At 42.7% G+C, this 26107-nt stretch overlaps 1 protein-coding gene across 3 annotated transcripts; it reads right to left on the minus strand.

Annotated features, from left to right (window-relative positions):
• Window positions 1-474: 474 nt before the first annotated feature.
• LOC140122490 (apolipoprotein L2-like) lies at window positions 475-24485 on the minus strand. 3 transcript variants are annotated; one of them, XM_072143417.1, is made up of 6 exons: window positions 24300-24485; window positions 6076-6129; window positions 2616-2682; window positions 2476-2508; window positions 2026-2118; window positions 475-1528 (listed from the first exon to the last, which is right to left on the minus strand). In XM_072143417.1, exons 3-6 carry the CDS (start codon window positions 2616-2618, stop codon window positions 758-760), a joined length of 900 nt encoding a protein of 299 aa, XP_071999518.1. In that variant the 5' UTR covers window positions 2619-2682; window positions 6076-6129; window positions 24300-24485; the 3' UTR covers window positions 475-757. The 3 variants fall into 3 exon arrangements, with proteins under 3 accessions (XP_071999518.1, XP_071999517.1, XP_071999519.1); XM_072143416.1 differs by having other exon boundaries at window positions 24198-24485; XM_072143418.1 differs by lacking the exons at window positions 6076-6129; window positions 24300-24485 and adding an exon at window positions 5659-5940.
• Between the last annotated feature and the right edge of the window lie 1622 nt (window positions 24486-26107).

Below are 26107 nucleotides of genomic sequence, written 5' to 3' on the forward strand. Positions count from 1 at the left end.
ATGCTCCATTTTGTGACTAATGACATTGAGTATTGTTGTGTTCATTTATTTATATCATCATAGGTTTTTGTGTCAGACATTCATATTCCCGGAATACCCCTTTAAACTTACTCCTATGCCTAATGCTTTATATCTATGCCTGTCTGGATATGTGGAATTTTGATCTACTATACGACTATTTAGCATTATATTTTAAGGATAGGGTACTGGATAACATTTACTGTGATACCCACCTGTTTCAATCTACTTTTTACTGTTGGCTATGTTCAACTATGTCCTTTAAGACTTAATAAAGATTTGTATTGGATCTGTGTATTGCATTCAGTGAAGTTTGAAAGATTTCGGTTACTTCTATTTGTATAACTGAGAGTAATTTTTTTACAACTGTCCATACTAAACGGTCACATTATTTTCGGATACTCTACTCTGACATCAGTAATATTGTAGGGGGAGCTGATTCTATAATGCCAGAAATTAGAAGACTATCTTTTAAAAGCAACCATTAATAAAGGTTTAATTCTAATGTTTAATCCTGTGATACCATCAACCTTTCTGTGATGTATTTTTTGAAATTAGCGATGAATATATTTCCTGAAATCTTTCTCGTATTACCTAGGCTCTGGGATGAATGACATCAGTAGTTAGTCACCAATTTGAAATATTCAGCCGAAGTGAATCAGGAAAGACCGAATCTACAAACCAATGAATCAATTTGCTCAGCTCTACTGAGAAACTGAACCAAAAACATTGCACAGCATTACAAAAAAATTCTCAAATCATTACAGAATGTATTTTCGACCTCCTGCAAATCCAGATGTATTGTTTCCAGCTCGGCAGCACATTTTCGGATCTTTGCAGCTTCCTCGGACTTGGCGCCCTTGTGCAGGTCCATTGCTCCTCTAACAATAAAAATGGCATCAATTATAATAAACAGAGCTGCTAGGACTCCAGAAACAGCCGCAGCTGCCTGAACCCCTCGGGTGGCTAACTGCGCCCCTCGAGATGCCACCGTTGTCAATTTGCTCAGCTGAACCATTCTGCCTAACTCTAGTGCAGAAAATGCACCTCGTCCAAACAATCTGGACACATCAAGAAATTGATCTCCTGTGGACCAATGCTGTATGATTTCTACTACAGAATTAATATTGTCAGAAACCTCTTTCAGCCTCTCGATCATATCATTAATTTGAGACACAAACTCTCGTACCGTGTTACATTTTTTCCTAACATTGACAGTATCGGCTATAGAAGCCCCTGCCCCTGTGACTCCTCCAGCTACAGCGACCCCCACACCCACGGCACTAACAATCAATGATGCACCAAGTGTAAAAGGGGCCAATGCCAATCCGACGATAGTGGTGATGCCGCCAGCAATCCCAAATGTACTTCCCGTTACACTGGCAATGGTGGCTCCTCTGTGGAACTTGTCCAAATCATCTGCAATCGTAGTCATATCCGTGATGATGCCAGGAATGGTTTCAATCAAAAATCGCACTGTGTTTATAAAATCTTGAAGATATTCTCTTATCTGCTCACAAGGATTAAAAGAAATAATATTTAGTAAAAATAAAAAGAAGATTTACCATCCAAATCAAGCATGATGAATCAGGGACACTTACTCATAGATCCAGGCACCGTGACTGTGGTCATCATCTTATATTTGTAATCCATGGCCTCCTTCCTTCAACGTGTAAAATTATGCTAATGAGCCAGAAGGACTATGGGCATATTACAAACCCCTCTGTTCTCTGGATTCACTGTTGTTACATCAGTCTCCCCCCTCCCCCTACACATCCTGTAATCTCAGTAGCAATGAGCACACAGTGGGAGGGGGGTAGTGCTACAGCACAGTGTAACAGCATGTGAATCTGTAGCACATAAGGGCTTTCATAACACGCCCAAAGTCACGGTGCCTGGATCTATGAGTAAGTGTCCCTGGTTTATCATGCTTGATTTTGATGGTAGATTTCCTTTAAAAAAGTTGACATCATACAACACGTTGGGCCAATTGCATTATGAAAATACCTTAAGCAATAGTTCCAGATCTTTAGGTTTTAGGATGCCATGAGTAGTCAAGCCAGTCTCTGGAATCGTGGAATCGTCATCTGAGGATTTGGGCTGTTAACAGCAAAAACGCAGCAGCATTAGACAACATTCATAAACCATTCATCTAGAGAGTTTTCGGAAACATTTGGAAAGATATAGACTACGGGGGTTATTTATCATTGGTTTTCCTGGGCTTTTTGGTGGTAATAAAGTCTCAAAAAAGTCACATTGAGGTTTTTAGAGACTCTTCGCTGGGAAAAAGTGTCACAGGGATTTTTCCACCTCTTTAATAATCTGGTGTAAAAATAGAACTACTGCCAGTGCAACATTGTGCAAAGTCATATGCATGACTTATCTATGATAGAGTCATCGGGGGGGGGGGGGGGGGGATTTATCAAGGCCTGTACTTACGCACAAGTTATTTCTTACCTCAAATGGGATCAAATTTGATTTTTCTGAGTCCTAATAAAAAACAATGAATAAAATATTTTGAGACATTTTATGGTGTATATATAAATATATAATTTGTATTAGGATAAAAAAGAAATGGACACAACAATTCTACGTACCATGGCTGATCCTAATACTCGATTTTATATCAATAGAGTTGTATGCAGAAAATTGTCTGTAACGGGTCTATAAGAGAGAAAATCAGAGATCTGATAAAATGGACCGACTCCGACTCCACAAACATATAATAAATTATAAAAGTTACAAAATTTCCGTTAAATTTGTGTTCCATTTCTGGTAAGGAACACAAGGATTTGGCCAGGAGTGAGCAACATTTATTGGTCCAAGGGCAAAATTGGACTGCTCAACTTTAGGGGCCACATCAGTAACCAGCATCCTAGATGCACCAACAGCACTAAATGTCCACCCCCACCCTCAAATATTATTAATACCTCAGCAACCAAATACTGCATTCAGAGCAGACAATCATAGTGCAGACCCCAGAGCAGATAATAATAGCAATGGAGATCTCCACAGCAGACAAATAATACCAAAGACCATATAGCAGATAATACTGGAGACCCCATTGCAGGCATAAATTACTGGAGACCCCCAAAGCATAAATCTTAAAATACTGGAGATCCCTGAGCAGACCTAAAAATAAATAAATCCCCTCCTTTCCTAAATCTTCTCCTAACGCCCTTACCATTACCCTGGCACTCACCACCACTATGGGTGATAGGAAGAGCTGGGGACAATTCCGTACAATATAAATGCTGCTCCCCCACTCATTGTGCTCCCCCTCTTTTTCTTTGTGGTACCGCAAAGCAGCAGCCTTAAATCAAGGGGGTATTTTTTTCATTAAAATAAAAACTCTGAAAAATGCCCTGTTTACCTATTGATGTAGTCTACCACGACCCACCACATACATGGATCCGAAACACAAAGAAAGGAAAAACATAGGGTTGGTTAACAAATATATTATTATTCTCACCTCCTGGATTCAGGGCTGCTCTCAATACAATAGGAGGTCCCAGCATAAAGGCCAGGCCCATGTTTGTATACAGACTACGATACTTATCATAAGTGTAGCAGCATTGGACTTGGGCCTTAAAGGTACAGGACTATATTTGCAATAAATATATGTCCCTTAATTTAAAGGAAGTTTACCATCAAATCATGATAATCCAGGGGCACGTACACATAGATCCAGGCCCCGTGACTGTGGTAATCTTCTTATATTTGTTATCCATGGCCTCTTTCCTTCTAAAATCCATTTTTAAAATTATGCTAATGGATCTGCAATGTGCTGGTTGTAGGAGACTAGAGAGCGAACTCAACAGAATTAACTTCTCCTCTTTAAGAGCACATTCTCATCCGCGCTGGGTCTGGTTGGCTGTGGAATAGGTTGTCACCACATTCGCAGTTGGCACATTTTGATGATGTGTGTGCCTCTTCTAGCTGGAATTAGCTGGGTTATTGTGGGCGACACACAAGCGTCATGTAACTGTTGGATCTTCATAGGTCTGTTATGGGTTGCCACCTGGGGTCCTAGAGTTCTGGGGGGTCCATGGCCATCCAAAACATTCATTTAGTTAAAAATCTCCACTGCTGCAACATCAAAGGAGTGACAAGCATATCTGCCTGTGCACTTCGGGAGCAGGAGAATAGATTGTGGGTGACATTAATCATAGGGGGTCATTTACTAAGGGCCCGATTCACATTTTCCCGACGTGTTACCCGAATATTTCCGATTTGCACCGATTTCCCCTGAATTGCCCTTGAGATTTTGGCGCACGCGATCGGTTTGTGACGCATCGGCGCTGGCATGCACGCGACGGAAATCAGGGGGCGTGGTTGAACGAAGACCCAACGGATGCGGAAAAACCGCCGCTTTTAAAACAAAAAATCTGTTGCGGAGCTTGCACTTACCTTCACTCAGCCTGAGTCGGTGAACTCCAGCGCGTTCTGATGCTTTCCAGCGCAGCAGCGCCACCTGGTGGATGGCGGATGAACTACCTTAGTAAATCCCGACCGGACCCGAATCCAGGGCAGAGAACGCGCCGCTGGATCGCGAATGGACCGGGTAAGTAAATCTGCCCCATTATGTTTTTATCCACAACCGGAGTGTCTTTGAGCTGGATTATATGCACTTTATAAATGTAACTAATAACTGCTCCAAAAAATAGTGTAAAAACAATCTAAAAAATTATGATCTATGTCCCCCTGTAACGTATCATGTTAGAAAACTGGCATAATAATAGTAAATCTGGTCCCTTCCCTTCCCTCACCACACTAACTTTTCAGAATTTGGGGAGGATGGCATAAACTGAAAAGCTTTTTGCGCAAATTGAGCAGAAAAAGACGTACATCCATGCTTTGCACCTTTTTATTAGCCAAAATGGCATTGGTTAATGCCCTCCTCTGCAGCACATAATTTAATAAAATTTATAACCAACAACATCTAAGTCTTCTAAGTCATCTAAGGCTTCTAATATGGTATGTTACACTTGCAACAACATCATTGTCCTTTTTAGTATATATAATACTTTATGTGTTACCGGTATATACAGTTTTACAACTTATGAATAGTGGACCAGAATCTATGTATGGTTAATTATAAGTATCTTTAGGATTGAATAATACTGTCCAAATGTATTAATTTTATGTCATCCAAGCTACATGTATTTTGTACAAACTTTGATGAAATATGTAATAAATGATTATTGATTTATACATACGTTGTCTTACTTTTTATTTATTAGCATTCGGTAATTGTTGTATGTTTATTATACAGGCAGTTCCCTACTTAAGAACACCTGGCTTAGAGACAACCCCTAGTTACAAACGGACCACTTTATGTTGGTAATTTACTGTACTTTAGACCTAGACTACAATTAAAAAAACTACAAAAGTTAGCAAAGGTGTCTGCAATGAAGCTTTATTGTTAATCCTGGTTTTGATGACGATCCAACATTTTTAAAATCCAATTGTCAGAGAGACCAAAAAGAATTTGGCTGGGGTTACAATTATAAAATATACAGTTCCGACTTACATACAAATTCAACTTAAAAGCAAACCTACAGAATCTATCCTGTACGTAACCCAGACTGTATTCCTTATTTCTCTGGTGTAGTACTATATAAATACATTTTACAATACCTCCAGGATGTGGCTAGGTTGGTTTTCTTCCTGGAGACCTGGCATAGCCTTTTTGGTTCAAAGCAGAAACACAACTCATACGGAGGTCAAGTCCTTTTGGATAAGTCGTAAATCTCAGATTGGTGGCTATCTGATAGATGTGGAGATCACAGGGGCCCAATACAGTTATAGAAGGCAGTTTAGTCTCCCAGACCAGATAAAATTAAATAAAAAAAATTAGGGAAGTGGGAACCTTTGTTGTGATGTGATGAGTTGAGAAAATATCTCAGTGTTATGTGTCTACCCAGGTTACCAGAAGGTAAGTAATTTTGCTCTATGGTAACAATTCATATACACAAATAACTCATAAACAAGCATGACATGCAAGGGACTGACATTGATTTATGAAGTAGAACATGTAGAATATACAATACTTACTGAGTCCTGGTCAGAGACAGATCCGTGCTGCTCGGGGCAGTACCTCCAAGTGAACTGTGAAGCGAAAGGAAAACATTTCTGTAACATGAAACTATAATACTCCACCTTTCTTTGGTAACTGATAAAAATGACTTGTCTGATTATCCAGGTCCGGCATAATAATTAAAGGGGTAGTCTGGTATACAGCAGGGCAGTCTGATGAGAAGAGGTCCAATCACTGGTACCCTCATAATACTAAAACTTTGGGTTTTTTGAAAAGTGATAGATTGAAGATAGTCATGGAGGGCAGGAGGCAGCAAACATCTATGGACATATCTATCTTTGCACTAGGGCTTTTCCATGCTGCCAAGTTTGGTCCAATGCACTAGGTCTGGATTTCTTGACTTTAACCAACTACTTGGCTAGGGCCAACATAATGACCAACTTTGTTGGATTGTAATGATCCTTATTTTTGTATGATGTCATTCAAGGGGTTGTATGTGATAACTACCCATAGGGATAAGGCATGGGGTAGGCAGAGGTAGGCAATCACCTAGGGAGCCACCTCTGCTCTGGCTAGGGCAGCACAAGTTAAATCAACTATGAGCAGAAAAGACAAACTGATTTTTTTCTCTGCTGAGTTGGTGCTGCCCCTGACCTCTCTCTTTTAGTGGCTACATCAGACTCTAGAACTGTAGAAAAAGCCAAATGTCCTCCAGCTAATTGTGACCCTGCACCCACACAGCTTGGGCTGCTAATGGGGACAGACATCATGGCGACTGAACATGAGGTAAGTGGCTTCAGGTAGGGAGAGGAGAGTGTGTGCTGTCAATGGGGTAGGGGGGAGTGGGTTAGTGTTCTAGAGGAGGGATTGTGTGAGTAGTCAGTGGGAGAAGTGGAAGTCAGTGGGAGCTGGCCTGTTGTCAGTGGGGGAAGGGGTGTATGTGTAGTCAATAAGCTAGTATGTGTGTCATGGGAGGAAGGTGCTGTATGTGTTATAAGTGGGGGGACCGTTTAGTGTGTGTTGTCAGTGGGCAAGGGTTTAGTGTGTGTTGTAAGTGAAGAATCGTCTGTTGTCGGCGATGGAGGGTGCCCTGTCTGTTGTTAGTGGAAGAGGGAGTAGGGTGTGTAGTCAGTAGAGGAGGGTGCAGCGTCTGTAGTCAGTGAAGGAAGGTGTAGTGTCTGTAGTCAGTGGAGGAGGGAGGAGTGTGTGTTTTTTGTCAGTGGAGTAGGGTGTACTGTCTGTTGTCAGTGGAGGAGGGTGTACTGTCTGTTGTCAGTGGAGGAGGGTGTAGTGTGTGTTGTCAGTGTAGGAGGGTGCAGCGTCTGTAGTCAGTGGAGGAGGGAGTAGTGTGTGTAGTCAGTGGAGGAGGGTGCAGCGTCTGTAGTCAGTGGAGGAGGGTGCAGCGTCTGTAGTCAGTGGAGGAGGGTGCAGCGTCTGTAGTCAGTGGAGGATGGTGCAGCGTCCGTAGTCAGTGGAGAATGGTGCAGCGTCTGTAGTCAGTGGAGGAGGGAGGAGTGTGTGTTTTTTGTCAGTGGAGGAGGGTGTACTGTCTGTTGTCAGTGGAGGAGGGTGTACTGTTTGTTGTAAGTGGAGGAGGGTGTACTGTCTGTTGTCAGTGGAGGGTGTAGTGTCTGTAGTCAGTGGAGGAGGGAGGAGTGTGTATTTTTTGTCAGTGGAGGAGGGTGTACTGTCTGTTGTCAGTGGAGGAGGGTGTACTGTCTGTTGTCAGTGGAGGAGGGTGTACTGAATGTGGAGCTTTGTGCCTTGCACGTCAAGCTTCTAGTGTTGACATAGTTGTCAGTGGGCGAGGGTTTAGTGTGTGTTGTAAGTGAAGAATCGTCTGTTGTCGGCGATGGAGGGTGCCCTGTCTGTTGTTAGTGGAAGAGGGAGTAGTGTGTGTAGTCAGTAGAGGAGGGTGCAGCGTCTGTAGTCAGTGGAGGAGGGTGTAGTGTATGTAGTCAGTGGAGGAGGGAGGAATGTGTGTTTGTTGTTAGTGGAGGAGGGTGTACTGTCTGTTGTTGGTGGAGGAGGGTGTAGTGTGTGTAGTCAGTGGAGAAGGGTGCAGCGTCTGTAGTCAGTGGAGGAGGGAGTAGTGTGTGTAGGCAGTGGAGGAGGGTGCAGCGTCTGTAGTCAGTGGAGGAGGGAGAAGTGTGTGTTTTTGGTCAGTGGAGGAGGGTGTATTGTCTGTTGTCAGTGGAGGAGGTTGTACTGTTTGTTGTCAGTGGAGGAGGGTGTACTCTTTGTTGTCAGTGGAGGAGGGTGTACTGTCTGTTGTCAGTGGAGGAGGGTGTACTGTCTGTTGTCAGTGGAGGAGGGTGTAGTGTGTGTTGTCAGTGGAGGAGGGTGCAGTGTCTGTAGTCAGTGGAGGAGGGAGTAGTGTGTAGTCAGTGGAGGAGGGTGCAGCATCAGTAGTCAGTGGAGGAGGGAGTAGTGTGTGTAGTCAGTGGAGGAGTGTGCAGCGTCTGTAGTCAGTGGAGGAGGGGGGAGTGTGTGATGTCAGTGAAAAAGGGTGTAGTGTCTGTAGTCAGTGGAGGAGGGAGGAGTGTGTGTTTTTTGTCAGTGGAGGAGGGTGTACTGTCTGTTGTCAGTGGAGGAGGGTGTACTGAATGTGGAGCTTTGTGCCTTGAACGTCAAGCTTTTTAGTGTTGACATAGTTGTCAGTGGGCGAGGGTTTAGTGTGTGTTGTAAGTGAAGAATCGTCTGTTGTCGGCAATGGAGGGTGCCCTGTCTGTTGTTAGTGGAAGAGGGAGTAGTGTGTGTAGTCAGTAGAGGAGGGTGCAGCGTCTGTAGTCAGTGGAGGAGGGAGGAGTGTGTGTAGTCAGTGGAGGAGGTTGCAGCGTCTGTAGTCAGTGGAGGAGGGTGTAGTGTCTGTAGTCAGTGGAGGAGGGAGGAATGTGTGTTTGTTGTCAGTGGAGGAGGGTATAGTGTCTGTTGTCAGCGGAGGAGGGTGTAGTGTGCGTTGTCAGTGGAGGAGGGTGTACTGTCTGTTGTTGGTGGAGGAGGGAGTAGTGTGTGTAGTCAGTGGAGGAGGGTGCAGTGTCTGTAGTCAGTGGAGGAGCGTGCAGCGTCTGTAGTCAGTGGAGGAGGGGAGAGTGTTTGTTGTCAGTGAAGGAAGGTGTAGTGTCTGTAGTCAGTGGAGGAGGGAGAAGTGTGTGTTTTTGGTCAGTGGAGGAGGGTGTACTGTCTGTTGTCAGTGGAGGAGGTTGTACTGTTTGTTGTCAGTGGAGGAGGGTGTACTGTCTGTTGTCAGTGGAGGAGGGTGTACTGTCTGTTGTCAGTGGAGGAGGGTGTAGTGTGTGTTGTCAGTGGAGGAGGGTGCAGCGTCTGTAGTCAGTGGAGGAGGGAGTAGTGTGTAGTCAGTGGAGGAGGGTGCAGCATCAGTAGTCAGTGGAGGAGGGAGTAGTGTGTGTAGTCAGTGGAGGAGGGTGCAGCGTCTGTAGTCAGTGGAGGAGGGAGTAGTGTGTGTAGTCAGTGGAGGAGGGTGCAGCGTCTGTAGTCAGTGGAGGAGGGGAGAGTGTGTGTTGTCAGTGAAGGAGGGTGTAGTGTCTGTAGTCAGTGGAGGAGGGAGGAGTGTGTGTTGTCAGTGGAGGAGGGTGTACTGTCTGTTGTCAGTGGAGGAGGGTATACTGAATGTGGAGCTTCGTGCCTTGAACGTCAAACTTCTAGTGTTGACATAGTTGTCAGTGGGCGAGGGTTTAGTGTGTGTTGTAAGTGAAGAATCGTCTGTTGTCGGCAATGGAGGGTGCCCTGTCTGTTGTTAGTGGAAGAGGGAGTAGTGTGTGTAGTCAGTAGAGGAGGGTGCAGCATCTGTAGTCAGTGGAGGAGGGAGTAGTGTGTGTAGTCAGTGGAGGAGGGTCTAGTGTCTGTAGTCAGTGGAGGAGGGAGGAGTGTGTGTTTGTTGTCAGTGGAGGAGGGTATCGTGTCTGTTGTCAGTGGAGGAGGGTGTACTGTCTGTTGTCAGTGGAGGAGGGTGTACTGTCTGTTGTCAGTGGAGGAAGGTGTACTGAATGTGGAGCTTTGTGCCTTGAACCTCAAGCTTCTAGTGTTGACATAGTTGAGCAGTTTAGATTTATGACACCATAGTAAAGTTTTGGTGCATTTGGTACCCAGTCTGAAGAAGGCACTTAAAAAGTACTAGTTACCACATAATTTTACTTTTTCGCTTTGGAAAAGTGATCAAAGCAGTTAGGACCAATTCAAAGCTATCAGTAAAAGTGCATATAATTATAATTATTGCTAGTCAATACAACATATTAAGGATGTAAAAAAACAATGGGGGTCATTTACTAAGGGCCCAAATTGCATTTTTCCATCGGGTTGCCTGAATATTACCATTTTGCGCCGATTTTCCCTGAATTGCCCCGGGTTTTTGGTGCACGCGATGAGATTGTGGCGCATCGGCGTCGGCATGCATGCGACGAAATTCGGGGGGCGTGGCTGAAGAAAACCCAACGGATTCGGAAAAACCGGCGTATTTTTTTCAAAAAAGTGTCGCTTGACACACACTTATCTGCACCCAACAATGGATCGTGAACTCCAGTGAACTCCGACGGACTTCAGCGCAGCAGCGACACCTTGTGGACATCTGGCACACTACCTTAGTGAATCGCCGTAAGACCCGAATCCTCCACAGAGAATGTGCCGCTGGATTGCAACAGGACCAGGTAAGTAAATCTGCCCCAATGAATCAAGGCCACAAACTTCCACCTCGGTTTTCAGGCAATGACTAGAGTAAATGAGAGAGGTCATTCATGCCGCTGACCACCCCACTCCCCAATAAGGCCAAAGCGGTGTCCGGGGACAATAATCCCTGGAGATAGTGGAGATGGGGAGACTTCCATGCCTCCTCTGCCAGAAAACATTGTATGTTTCTTTCTTATGAGCCTTTCTTGAAGCTTTAAAACATTTTTATGCAATAAAGTAATGTTTTGGGAAATTCCAAATTTAAAATAAAATGCAAGGAATATCCATATTTTTTCCTTTCACTTTTACTTAGTTGTTTGCACTAGATGCTTGGAAAAAGTGGATACAATTTTCTCTGTCAACAAGGAAACACTTATGCAAACACTTTAATACATGTGATTAACCTCTCCCTGACTGGTGAGTTATCTTGATGACTAAAGTAGTGATTAATTCTAGGTAAAACAGAAACTGGGTAGTTCATTTGTATTCCTATATACTTTGAAGGGTTGACCTAGTTTTAAGAAGAGTGACTGGGTTTCAAGTTCAATATTAAAAAAGAACACAAACACCTCTTAGGAAAGAATCCCGGGGTTTAACAGATTCTTTCCTAGGATGGCGACTCTCAGAGGACCCCCTCATGGGCACCATACCTGATTGTGGATCCCTTCCATCTTTTGAAACTTTAGCCTCCCAACATCTAGACCAATGGTGGTGAACCTATGGCATGGGCGCCAGTGGTGGCACCTAGAGCCATTTCTGTGGGCACTCAGACCATCGCTCCAGGACAGAGTTCACCAAATAGGACCAAATACACCTGCAACCCAGGCAATTTAAGAGATGCTGCTCTCAGCGCTGTTTTAAAGCGATATTTCATTGGCTGTTTGAAACTGCGGGAAAAGTGAGAAGGCATTGACAGAACTGCAATGTATTTGGAGGTCATCCTGCTGGACCCTTCATTCTTCCTCTACAGAGAGAAGCTACAACCAGAGTCTGCATTTGCCATCCTTCTTTCAACTGTATTGGTGACCTCAGGGGGTTAATACGATTGAAAGATGAGGAAGAACAGGCAGCAATAGTTACTGCTTAAAATGTCACATTGCCACTTAGCGGTGAATACGTGGATTTTGGTGCTAGTTTGGGCACTCGCCATCACTGATCTAGACATTAGGATTTCTTGGCTAGAATATTCCTAATTACAATCATTTTTACTGTCACATAGAGAAGAGACAGCATTTGATTCTTAAGCAACATGATATGAAGAGCTGTTCAATTGAGGTGGCTCTCCCCCACCTCATGCCATTTCCCAAATATACTCCATATGAAAGACAGAGCCACACATGGGAGAGAAAAACTATAAAATACTCAATACAAAAAAATATATAATGACCCTAAAGCTGTTAGCTCTTGTGAGCAGAACCCTCACTCCTATTGTTTCCATATGACAATATTTTTAACTGTATTGTCTTAATTTATTTGTATATGTCCTCCATGAATTGTAAAGGGCTGTGGAATATGATGCACCATATAAATCATGAGAATGATTAAAATACAAACAAGATGGCGATGCTGGGGTACCAAGGGAATGATGCTACAAATGTGGGGGGACCAGACAGGAATTATGGGGTAGTGAAAAAATTCAAAGATGAGGTGCTTTGAGGCACTCCAGTGATGTAGCCGGATCGCCCCAGACTAATTTGCTTCATTTTTACAACTCTATATAGCGGGCATATAAAGTTGTACTAAAAGAAGTCCTGAAGAACATTCTTCCTCAGGAACTTCTTAGTAGGACACGTCTACAATCAGTAAAATTGATGGTAAATCTCCTTTAAATCAATCTAGGTAATTTCAGATATTGGTAATGCAATAATCCCTTATGCTATGCTACCACCTAGTGTGTATTTGTGGTATTACAGCTGAAGTGTGATCTTCGTGTGAAGGAAGGGTTAAAGTTTTGTTCATGTACAATTAAATGTAATAGTATGTGATCCTCTCCTGCAGCCCATCATAACCCATCATACATTGCACTGAGCTGCTGCTTAGGTTTATATAGGAAAGCTCTTGACTAGCGTCTGTGTGCTCCCCTCCACATAGCCTACATGAAATTTCAAAATAATAATTATAATTCCTTTTTTTTATATAGCGCACACGGATTACACAGTGCTGCACAGAGCTGCCAAATCAGTCCCTGACTCATGGGGCTCACAGTCTAATCAACTTTCCAGGATGTTTTGCAGTGTGGGAGGAAACCGAAAGACCCAGAGGAAACCCACACAAACACTGAGAAAACATACAAGCTCTTTGCTGATGTTAATGCAATTGGCTTGTACTGGGGAGCTCCAGTACTAGTCACTCCAGTACTAGTGAGTGCATTTAACTAGTACTGGTTAGTCAACCCAGTACTAGTAGTAGTCACCCTAGTACTTTTACTAGGTACTGAGGGGCTACCAAGTACTAGTCAGTCACCCCAGTACTTGTTAGTTCAAATAAATGGGAGCTCCCCAGTACTACTCACCCCAGTACTAGTAGTAGTCACACCAGTACTAGTAGTAGTCACACCAGTACTCGTTAGTGCATGTAAATAATACTGAGGGGCTACCAAGTACTAGTCAGTCACCCCAGTACTAGTTAGTTCAAATAAATAAGGAATTCCTCAGAACTAGTTAGTCAACCCAGTATTAGTAGTTGCCACACCAGTACTAGTTAGTGCATTTGACAAGTACTGAGGTGCTACCAAGTACTAGTCAGTCACCCCAGTACTAGTTAGTCACCCCAGTACTAGCAGTAGTCACACCAGTACTACTAGTAAGTCATCCCATTACTAGTAGTCAGTCCAGTACTAGTTAGTGCATTTAACTAGTCACCCCATTACTAGTTAGTTACCACAGTACTAGTTAGTTACACCAATACTAGTTAGTTACACCAATACTAAGAGTAGTCACTACAGTACTAGTTAGTGCATTTAACTAGTTCTGGGGTTACCCAGTACTAGTAAGTCACCCCAGTACTAGTAGTAGTCACTCCAGTACTAGTTAGTGCATTTAACTAGTTAATCACCCCAGTACTAGTAGTAGTCACACCAGTACTAGTTAGACACCCCAGTACTAGTAGTCACTCCAGTAGTCACTCCAGTTAGTGCATTTAACTAGTCACCCCAGTACTAGTTAGTTACCCCAGAACGAGTAGTAGTCACTCCAGTACTAGTTAGTGCATTTAACTAGTTGTGGGGTTACCCAGTACTAGTTAGAACCCCAGTACTAGTAGTTGTCACCCCTGTATTAGTGAATTTTACTAGTACTGAGGTATTACCAAGTACTAGTCAGTCAACCCAGTACAAGTTAGTCACCCGAGTACTAGTAGTAGTCACACCAGTACTAGAAGTAGTCACCCCAGTAGTCACTCCACTAGTTGTGGAGTTACCCAGTACTAGTTAGTTACCTCAGTACTAGTTGAAGTCACCCCAGTATTAGTGAATTTTACTAGTACTGAGGTGCTACCAAGTACTAGTCAGTCACCCCAGTACTAGTTAGTCACCCAGTACTAGTAGTAGTCACACCAGTACTAGTTAGTCACCTCAGTACTAGTAGTCACTCCAGTACTAGTTAGTGCATTTAACTAGTCACCCCAGTACTAGTTAGTTACCCCAGTACTAGTAAATACCACAGGAAAAAATAAGGAGTCTCTCAATTCTCCAATAAAAATACATAACGTTTTTATTTCATTAATACATTAAAAATTAATTAATTACAATGGATGTTAAATGGAGGATATCCAAAAATATTGGTCTGAGCTAATTGCCCACCACACTAACAAAAGGGTATGTTCACCATAAATCTAACACAATTATTGCATGTTTCCCCAGTAGATAAGTAAAGTGCATGTGTGCCTGGAGAACACTTTCTTATATACAATATTTTAGCCTTGGTGAAACTTTAAATATAAGAGCAGTGTCTTACCCATGATGTAGTGTAAGTAGGAGCAATGCCCAGACGCCCCAACGCGCGTTTCGCCCACGCTTCTTCAGGGGGTACGAAACAGACGCTGGGGAGCCGAATTTTATATGTTTTGCTTAACCGGATGAACTGAGTTGCGCATGCGCCTCGAACCAATCCCCGGCGTGCTAACATGCCCCACTTCCGGTGTCAGGGAGCTGGTGCGCATGCTCGGAACCCGACAGCGCTATCGGACTTCCGGTCATGCGCAATGCGCCCAAGGCAACGGGGGATGCCAGCCCGCCGGAGATGTCTACTGCGCATGCGCCGTCATCCGGATTAGAATCAGTCAGGGGTAAGAGAACAATACATATAGAACAAAATACATCAATCGTGAGAAATCATTAATGATCAGAACAAACTAAGAATAACAATATGCATGCATATATCTCAAAAATGGGACGTCCTGGAAGGTATAGATTACCCTATAGTGAAATTTCAATTGTGGTATAACTTATATTATATATACCTATTGTGAACATTGTATCACAAAAGTAAAGTGCCCAACATGAATCAAAAATATACAATATCTCTCAGTGGTCTACAGTAATATATAAAGTGCAGATTATTAATATATAAATTGCCAATTTTAAAGTGCTATGTGCAATTTTGTAAAATATACAAACACCTATCAGAAATTTTATAAACTAACAATTTTTAGAAAAATATATACTTTCCCCATATCCTAATATTTATATCACCTTAAAAGAAGAAGAGGGGGGATGATAATATTCCCCCTATCTTTTCCAGAAAAAAGTGCTAATTATAGTGCAACCAATTAACTATTACCTTCCATTTTTTAATCCTCTGGAGTTGGGTGTTTTTTCTTTAAAAGACTATTCTGTTTACAATAAAGTGTCACATCTTTAGAAATATATACAAAAACACACTCCCCTCCACTCATAGTTTTTTCTTTCTTAAATATACAAAGCATATTATTCATAAAAAGCATATTGCAACTTCATTCCAACAACTTCTTATATTTTGTTCCATTATTTTCGTTCCGCAGTATGTAAAATATCTTCTATTGGATCATTAGTCCTTCTCCCATCTTGTTTCATTATAAAATCCAGCTCCGCCCAGCATGTAACCTTTCTACTCAATATAAGAGAAAATATAGTTAAAATCACATGAACGGATACAGACAGTTTTCCCACTTTATTTAACTCACAGAAATGGAGCAAAGCTCAAGGCTTCGTTAAGACCTACTGGGGACAAGGTGCCAAGTTGCACAATCCACCTACATTCCTTCTGGGCTAAAATTCTTTTCAGATTGCCCCCCCTGACTCCACAATGCACCACTTCTATGCCCCTTACCTGAAATCCCTTGGGGTCGCATCCATGGTGGTGGCGAAAATGGCGCGGCACCGGTTTTAGTTCCCTTATATTGGTCACACTTTTCGCCTTCATTATGTCCCTTACGTGTTCCCTCACTCTTGTACCTAGATCTCTCGAGGTTAGTCCCACATAAATTTTTGGGCACTCACATGTCGCGTAATATATTACCCCCGTGGTGTTACATGAGATGTACTCCCTGATTTCATATGTCCTACTTCCATCTGCCGCATCAAAAGAGTGGGCGCGTTGTATGTTTTGACAGGATATACATTTGCCACACGGAAAACTACCTACCTTTTTTGTCCTCTGTCCGAAGGGATATTCTATCTTGGGGACATAATGACTTTGTACCAATAGGTCTTTTAGGTTTTTACTTCTCCTTGCCGTAAGCAATGGTCTCTCCGTCAGCAGTGTTCTCAATGTAGCATCTGTTTTCAAAACGGACCAGTGTTTACTAAGAATATCTCTCAAATTGTCCCATTGTTTGTTGTAAGTTGATATGAATCGGATATTGCGGTCGCTTTTTATTTCCTTTTTTGACTGTAATAGTTCCATTCGTCCTTTCTTTTTAGCATTACAGTACCCAATTTTGATACAGCGTCTGCTATATCCCCTGTTTTTGAATCTTTCCTCAAGGTCTCTGGCCTGATGTTCGAATTTTCCATCTGTGGAACAGATACGACGGGCTCTTAAAAATTGACCTCCAGGTATGGAACGTATGGTGGAAGGGGGGTGAGCCGAGGAAGCGTGCAGGAGAGCATTCACCGAGGTGGGCTTTCTGTACATATCGGTCTGCAAATATCCTTCATCATCAACCTCAATCGTGATGTCCAGAAAGTCCACCCTGGTCCTGCTGTACGAGTATGTAAGATGAATATTAAATCTATTATCATTAAGCTCTCGCATGAATTCAATCAGCTCTCCCTCCGTCCCTTGCCACACAACCAGCACGTCGTCCATATATCTAAGCCAGCACTGCACATGGGGGGACCCCCTGGCACCGTCATCGCCAAAGATGGTTCTCTCCCAGTAACCTAGGAATAAGTTGGCATAAGACGGTGCACAGGCGGCCCCCATGGCAGTGCCCTGCTTTTGCACATAAAACTGGTCTTTAAAAGTAAAAAAATTATGAGTTAAAATAAAGGACAACAGTTCCAATATCAGTGACCGGAGTTCCAGATCTAATGTGCTGTTTGAGAGGAAAAATCTTACCGCTTCTAACCCATCACGATGTCTAATACACGTGTATAGGCTCTCCACGTCAATTGCTACCAACAACATATCTGATTCAATACAGATCCCGTCGACCCTCAACAGTGCGTCCATACTGTCCCTAACATATGAGGGCAAAATTTCAACCAAAGGTTTTAAATAAAAGTCAATAAATTTGCAACTAGGGTCACAAGGGCCCCCAATGCCAGAGACTATAGGACGCCCCGGAGGGTCGACAGGGTCCTTGTGTATCTTCGGGAGAAGATAAAACGTCGGGACCTTAGGCTCCTTTACCACCAGTCCATCAAATACTTTTTTTGGGATCACTCCCGATTCCACTGCTGAATCCAGAATGGAAATAATTAGACCATTATATCCACGTATGGGATTAAAGGGGAGCTTCTCATAGGTGTCTTTTTTGCGTAATTGTTGTAGGGCCTCCTTCTCATATTTGTCTTTTGGCCACACTACGACGTTCCCCCCCTTGTCCGCCGCCTTGTAGACGACATCATCGAAGGACTGTAATTCCCTCAAGGCTGTCCGCTCCTGTGCTGTTAGGTTATCATTCCTCCTACCTCTCAGGTCTGATAGAGCTTTCAAATCCTCAGCCACAAGTCTAGTGAAGATCTCTATTTGGGGGCATAATGACAGGGAGGGGAACGTCCTAGATCTAGGCATATTAGCTTGAGGGAACCTACCTTGAATTTCTATAGATTGTTCTTGTTGGAGTTCCTCCAGTGCTTGTAGTGCCTCCCTTTCTCTTTCATTATCAATCTCCAATCTTGCTTCGCCACCACCATGGAGTTTCCCCAAAAGTAATTTTCTTGAAAACAGATGTAGATCTTTTAAGGCTGTAAAGTAATCGAGATTGTTACTTGGGGAGAAATTCAAACCCCTACTTAGTAGACTACATTGTGCGTCAGAGAGGGATCTGGAAGAAATGCCTAGATCTAGGACGTTCCCCTCCCTGTCATTATGCCCCCAAATAGAGATCTTCACTAGACTTGTGGCTGAGGATTTGAAAGCTCTATCAGACCTGAGAGGTAGGAGGAATGATAACCTAACAGCACAGGAGCGGACAGCCTTGAGGGAATTACAGTCCTTCGATGATGTCGTCTACAAGGCGGCGGACAAGGGGGGGAACGTCGTAGTGTGGCCAAAAGACAAATATGAGAAGGAGGCCCTACGACAATTACGCAAAAAAGACACCTATGAGAAGCTCCCCTTTAATCCCATACGTGGATATAATGGTCTAATTATTTCCATTCTGGATTCAGCAGTGGAATCGGGAGTGATCCCAAAAAAAGTATTTGATGGACTGGTGGTAAAGGAGCCTAAGGTCCCGACGTTTTATCTTCTCCCGAAGATACACAAGGACCCTGTCGACCCTCCGGGGCGTCCTATAGTCTCTGGCATTGGGGGCCCTTGTGACCCTAGTTGCAAATTTATTGACTTTTATTTAAAACCTTTGGTTGAAATTTTGCCCTCATATGTTAGGGACAGTATGGACGCACTGTTGAGGGTCGACGGGATCTGTATTGAATCAGATATGTTGTTGGTAGCAATTGACGTGGAGAGCCTATACACGTGTATTAGACATCGTGATGGGTTAGAAGCGGTAAGATTTTTCCTCTCAAACAGCACATTAGATCTGGAACTCCGGTCACTGATATTGGAACTGTTGTCCTTTATTTTAACTCATAATTTTTTTACTTTTAAAGACCAGTTTTATGTGCAAAAGCAGGGCACTGCCATGGGGGCCGCCTGTGCACCGTCTTATGCCAACTTATTCCTAGGTTACTGGGAGAGAACCATCTTTGGCGATGACGGTGCCAGGGGGTCCCCCCATGTGCAGTGCTGGCTTAGATATATGGACGACGTGCTGGTTGTGTGGCAAGGGACGGAGGGAGAGCTGATTGAATTCATGCGAGAGCTTAATGATAATAGATTTAATATTCATCTTACATACTCGTACAGCAGGACCAGGGTGGACTTTCTGGACATCACGATTGAGGTTGATGATGAAGGATATTTGCAGACCGATATGTACAGAAAGCCCACCTCGGTGAATGCTCTCCTGCACGCTTCCTCGGCTCACCCCCCTTCCACCATACGTTCCATACCTGGAGGTCAATTTTTAAGAGCCCGTCGTATCTGTTCCACAGATGGAAAATTCGAACATCAGGCCAGAGACCTTGAGGAAAGATTCAAAAACAGGGGATATAGCAGACGCTGTATCAAAATTGGGTACTGTAATGCTAAAAAGAAAGGACGAATGGAACTATTACAGTCAAAAAAGGAAATAAAAAGCGACCGCAATATCCGATTCATATCAACTTACAACAAACAATGGGACAATTTGAGAGATATTCTTAGTAAACACTGGTCCGTTTTGAAAACAGATGCTACATTGAGAACACTGCTGACGGAGAGACCATTGCTTACGGCAAGGAGAAGTAAAAACCTAAAAGACCTATTGGTACAAAGTCATTATGTCCCCAAGATAGAATATCCCTTCGGACAGAGGACAAAAAAGGTAGGTAGTTTTCCGTGTGGCAAATGTATAGGTCGACCATTGACCTGTTCTCGGAATGGTGCGACACAAATGGCTTGGAATTGAATCTATCTAAGACCAAGGAAATGGTAATCAGTTTCCGAAAAGAACGTGATACTGATGGTGAGCCTACAAAGATTAGGGGTGTCGCAGTGGAACGCGTCACAAACTATAAGTATCTGGGTGTTTATCTGGATGATAAGTTATTGTGGCATATAAATTCAGAGAAATTGTATAAAAAGGCGTCTGGGAGACTGTACTTTTTAAGATCGCTTAGGTCTTTTGATGTGGACCGTAGGATGTTGCTGTCCTTTTACCAGTCTGTAATTGGAAGTGTTTTATTGGGGAAATAATGCTCGCACGACTGACCTGAACAAATTTAAGAAACTGATTAGGAAGGTGAACTCAATTGTTGGCACTAAGACAGAGGATTGGGAGTCAATCTTGTGTGCACGTATGCTCTCCAAATTTAAGTCCATTGTATGTAATGAGAAAAACCCATTACATAACACACTGATGGGTCAACGTAGCGCATTTAGTGACCGGTTTCTGCATATGAAATGTAGAACGAATCGTTTTAAAAACTCCTTTATACCTAGGGCAATTGTATTAGTTAACATGGGCAAGTAATTAGTAATTAATATCTGTAACCATTGTGTTTTTCTCCTTTTTAACTTTTTATTGACTCTTTTATAATAATTGTTATTATTTATATGTATATGTATGTTGTATCTCACTGTTTTGTATATATGTGTAATTGTGATCATGAATGGAGGTGTTGCTGTTGTCGTTGTGACAAAGTCAATTTCCCCTATGGGGACAATAAAGCATTCTATTCTATTCTATTCTATTCTATTCTATATCCTGTCAAAACATACAACGCGCCCACTCTTTTGATGCGGCAGATGGAAGTAGGACATATGAAATCAGGGAGTACATCTCATGTAACACCACGGGGGTAATATATTACGCGACATGTGAGTGCCCAAAAATTTATGTGGGACTAACCTCGAGAGATCTAGGTACAAGAGCGAGGGAACACGTAAGGGACATAATGAAGGCGAAAAGTGTGACCAATATAAGGGAACTAAAACCGGTGCCGCGCCATTTTCGCCACCACCATGGATGCGACCCCAAGGGATTTCAGGTAAGGGGCATAGAAGTGGTGCATTGTGGAGTCAGAGGGGGCAATCTGAAAAGAATTTTAGCCCAGAAGGAATGTAGGTGGATTGTGCAACTTGGCACCTTGTCCCCAGTAGGTCTTAACGAAGCCTTGAGCTTTGCTCCATTTCTGTGAGTTAAATAAAGTGGGAAAACTGTCTGTATCCGTTCATGTGATTTTAACTATATTTTCTCTTATATTGAGTAGAAAGGTTACATGCTGGGAGGAGCTGGATTTTATAATGAAACAAGATGGGAGAAGGACTAATGATCCAATAGAAGATATTTTACATACTGCGGAACGAAAATAATGGAACAAAATATAAGAAGTTGTTGGAATGAAGTTGCAATATGCTTTTTATGAATAATATGCTTTGTATATTTAAGAAAGAAAAAACTATGAGTGGAGGGGAGTGTGTTTTTGTATATATTTCTAAAGATGTGACACTTTATTGTAAACAGAATAGTCTTTTAAAGAAAAAACACCCAACTCCAGAGGATTAAAAAATGGAAGGTAATAGTTAATTGGTTGCACTATAATTAGCACTTTTTTCTGGAAAAGATAGGGGGAATATTATCATCCCCCCTCTTCTTCTTTTAAGGTGATATAAATATTAGGATATGGGGAAAGTATATATTTTTCTAAAAATTGTTAGTTTATAAAATTTCTGATAGGTGTTTGTATATTTTACAAAATTGCACATAGCACTTTAAAATTGGCAATTTATATATTAATAATCTGCACTTTATATATTACTGTAGACCACTGAGAGATATTGTATATTTTTGATTCATGTTGGGCACTTTACTTTTGTGATACAATGTTCACAATAGGTATATATAATATAAGTTATACCACAATTGAAATTTCACTATAGGGTAATCTATACCTTCCAGGACGTCCCATTTTTGAGATATATGCATGCATATTGTTATTCTTAGTTTGTTCTGATCATTAATGATTTCTCACGATTGATGTATTTTGTTCTATATGTATTGTTCTCTTACCCCTGACTGATTCTAATCCGGATGACGGCGCATGCGCAGTAGACATCTCCGGCGGGCTGGCATCCCCCGTTGCCTTGGGCGCATTGCGCATGACCGGAAGTCCGATAGCGCTGTCGGGTTCCGAGCATGCGCACCAGCTCCCTGACACCGGAAGTGGGGCATGTTAGCACGCCGGGGATTGGTTCGAGGCGCATGCGCAACTCAGTTCATCCGGTTAAGCAAAACATATAAAATTCGGCTCCCCAGCGTCTGTTTCGTACCCCCTGAAGAAGCGTGGGCGAAACGCGCGTTGGGGCGTCTGGGCATTGCTCCTACTTACACTACATCATGGGTAAGACACTGCTCTTATATTTAAAGTTTCACCAAGGCTAAAATATTGTATATAAGAAAGTGTTCTCCAGGCACACATGCACTTTACTTATCTACTGGGGAAACATGCAATAATTGTGTTAGATTTATGGTGAACATACCCTTTTGTTAGTGTGGTGGGCAATTAGCTCAGACCAATATTTTTGGATATCCTCCATTTAACATCCATTGTAATTAATTAATTTTTAATGTATTAATGAAATAAAAACGTTATGTATTTTTATTGGAGAATTGAGAGACTCCTTATTTTTTCCTGTGGTATTTAATGTGTTTGGGAGCAATTCCGTAATTTGAGGGTGGAGGGCTTGACGCCTGGTCCCACTATGTAGCAAAATGAAGATGTGGTTTTTGACCCCAGTACTAGTAGCCTAGATGAAATTTCAAAATAATAATCATTCCTTTATTTATATAGTGCACACAGATTACGAAGTACTACGCAGAACTTGCCAGATCAGTCCCTGTCCCCAATGGGGCTCACAATCTAATCATCCTACCAGTATGTTTTGGAGTGTGGGAGGAAACCGGAGGAATGGGAGGAAACCCACACAAACAAAGAGAGAACATACAATGTTAATGCAACAAGTAGTATTAGTAGTAGTCACCCCATTACTAGTTAGTGCATTTAACTAGTTGTGGGGTTACCCAGTACTAGTTAAAACCCCAGTACTAGTAGTAGTCACCCCTGTATTAGTGAATTTTACTAGTACTGAGGTATTACCAAGTACTAGTCAGTCAACCCAGTACTGGGGGTACTGGGGTGACTAACTAATACTTGTGTGACTACTACTAGTACTGGGGTACTAGTCACACCAGTATTAGTTAGTCACCCCAGTACTAGTTAGTTACCCCAGTACTAGTAGTAGTCACACCAGTACTAGAAGTAGTCACCCCTGTACTAGTTAGTGCATTTAACTAGTTGTGGGGTTACCCAGTACTAGTTACCCCAGTACTTGTTGAAGTCATCCCATTATTAGTGAATTTTACTAGTACTGAGGTGCTACCAAGTACTAGTCAGTCACCCCAGTACTAGTTAGTCACCCAGTACTAGTAGTAGTCACACCAGTACTAGTTAGTCACCCCAGTACTAGTAGTCACTCCAGTACTAGTTAGTGCATTTAACTAGTCAACTCAGTACTAGTTAGTTACCCCAGTACTAGTAGCCTACATGAAATTTCAAAATAATAATCATTCCTTTATTTATAGAGCGCAATCTAATCATCCTACCAGTAAGTTTTGGAGTGTGGGAGGAAACCGGAGGACTAGGAGGAGAACCACACAAATAAATAGAGAACATACAATGTTAATGCAACATTAGTAGTAGTCACTCCATTACTAGTTAGTGCATTTAACTATTACTGGAGCTTCCAAGTTAGTGCTAGTAGTAGGGACCCCAGATTAACTAGTCCCCAGTACTTGCAACCCCAGTACTAGTTAGTGCAATGTAATTGTACTGACGGACTACCCAGTACTAGTTAGTCACCCCTGTACGAGTAGTAGTCAACCAAGTTCTAATTAGTCACCCCAGTACTAGTAGTAGTAAACCCAGTACTAGTTACACACCCCAGTAGTAGTAGTAACCCCAGTACTTGTTAGTGCAGTAACTAGTACTGGGCTACCCACAATCGTTCTTTCTTGACCAATGGCTCTTAGTGAGGCCATTTTTGTGATAATTGTTGTAGTACTGGGGACTCCCCAGAGCCGGGCACTAAGTAGGTCTAGGAACACTTAAGAGACGGCCACTTTCTAGTACTGGGGAATACACAGAGCCGGCACTTTAATAAAGACTAGTGTTTAGCAGCGAGAAGCTCAGGCTGATGGGGATTACCTTGAGTTGGGCTGAAGATTGTGACTTGTGCTGCCGGAAATATACGACTCAAAAACTCCTTGTTATATAATATAAAGGGGTTGGATCAAGGGAAACACTGACCGCAGTCTGATGGTCGTCCTCTCACAGGCAGATAATAGGACGTGACTTTTGGGCTTTTAGCATAATGTTGTCCTGTAGGTTTTCTTACATCACGGTTACTGACATGACCCATTACCCCTCCTGGGGTTTCCATGAACCCTGAGATAACAGGGGCAGCACCAACCATCTCCTGCCAGAGAAGTGAGACCATCATGGCTGCCAGCAGAGCCCCGCCCTTTATGATGTCATGGTTCTGGTTGCCAGGGAGTTGCATTGTGACACGCGCACTGTTCTGTTTTATGCAAATTACACTCACCTTTTCCTACCAAGTAAAATGTGAAGAACAAACTAGTTAAACCAGACATTATTTATATTGTTTTTAATCTTTAAACTTCTTTTAACACCACAGCAGCTGCAGAACATCATAAGACACACCCATGTTACTGCATTAACTAGTACTGAGGGGCTACTGAGTACTTGTTAGTCACCCCAGTACTAGTAGTAGTCACTCCAGTACAAGTTGGTCCCCCAATACAACTAGTAGTAAACCCAGTGCTAGTTAGTGCATTAACTAGTACTGAGGGGCTATCCGCATTACTAGTAGTAGTCACCCCAGTACTAATTAGTCACCCTAGTACTACAGTAGGGTGACTAGTACTACTAGTACTAGTTAGTCACCCTAGTACTAGTTAGTCACCGCTTTACTAGTAGTGGTCACCCCAGTACTAGTTAGTCACCCCAGTACTAGTTAGTCACCACATTACTAGTAGTAGTCACCCCAGTACTAGTTAGTCACCCTAGTACTAGTAGTAGTAATACCAGTACTAGTTAGTCACACCAGTACTAGTTAGTCACCGCATTACTAGTAGTGGTCACCCCAGTACTAGTTAGTCACCCTAGTACTAGTAGTATTAATAATACCAGTACTAGTTAGTCACCCCAGTACTAGTTAGTCACCGCATTACTAGTAGTGGTCACCCAGTACTAGTTAGTCACCCCAGTACTTGTTAGTCACCCCAGTACTAGTTAGTCACCGCATTACTAGTAGTGGTCACCCCAGTACTAGTTAGTCACCCCAGTACTAGTAGTAGTCACCCCAGTACTCGTTAGCCACCCCAATATTAGTTAGTGCATTTTACTAATACTGGGGCTCCCAAGTTAGCAATTAATTATTACTGAGCGACTTCCAAGTACTAGTTGGTCTCCCCAGTACTAGTTTTACTAGTTTACTGCATTTTACTAGTACTGAGGTGCTACTCAGTGCTAGTTAGTGCTGGTAGCAGTAGTCACCCTAGAACAAGTAGTGCTAGTAGTAGTCACCACAGTAGTAGTTAGTGCATTTAACATGTACTGGGGCTCCTAAGTAGTATGGGGCCCCCCAGAGACTACCTAAAGCCCTGCACTAACTAGTTAGTACTAGGAACTCCCCATAAGCAGCCACTTACCAGTACTGGGCACTCCCCAGAGCTGGCCACTAACTAGTACCAGGAACTCTTAAGAGACGGGCACTTTCTAGTACTGAGGAATATTAATAAAGGGTAAAATCGTGGATGAGTGTTTGACTGGGTCCTCATTCAACTTCAACAATTATCACAAAAAAGGGCCTCACTAAGACCCATTGGTCAAGAAAGAAACTGTGGTGTGCTAAACAGCTTATGCTCACACTTAGCCCCGGCACCCCTGAGGAAGCCACTGAGGTGGTGAAATATGTCGGAGTGGGGGGGCTGTAGTGTTTCAGTTTTATTTAGCAGTCAGAGAGCCCAATGAATTGAATAAGAGTAGGTTATTACGAGTGCAAAAATACGTGTGAGTGTGTGTGTATGGGAGAC

Source organism: Engystomops pustulosus, chromosome 3, assembly GCF_040894005.1.
Source record: "Engystomops pustulosus chromosome 3, aEngPut4.maternal, whole genome shotgun sequence".
NCBI classification, from domain to species: domain Eukaryota; kingdom Metazoa; phylum Chordata; class Amphibia; order Anura; family Leptodactylidae; genus Engystomops; species Engystomops pustulosus.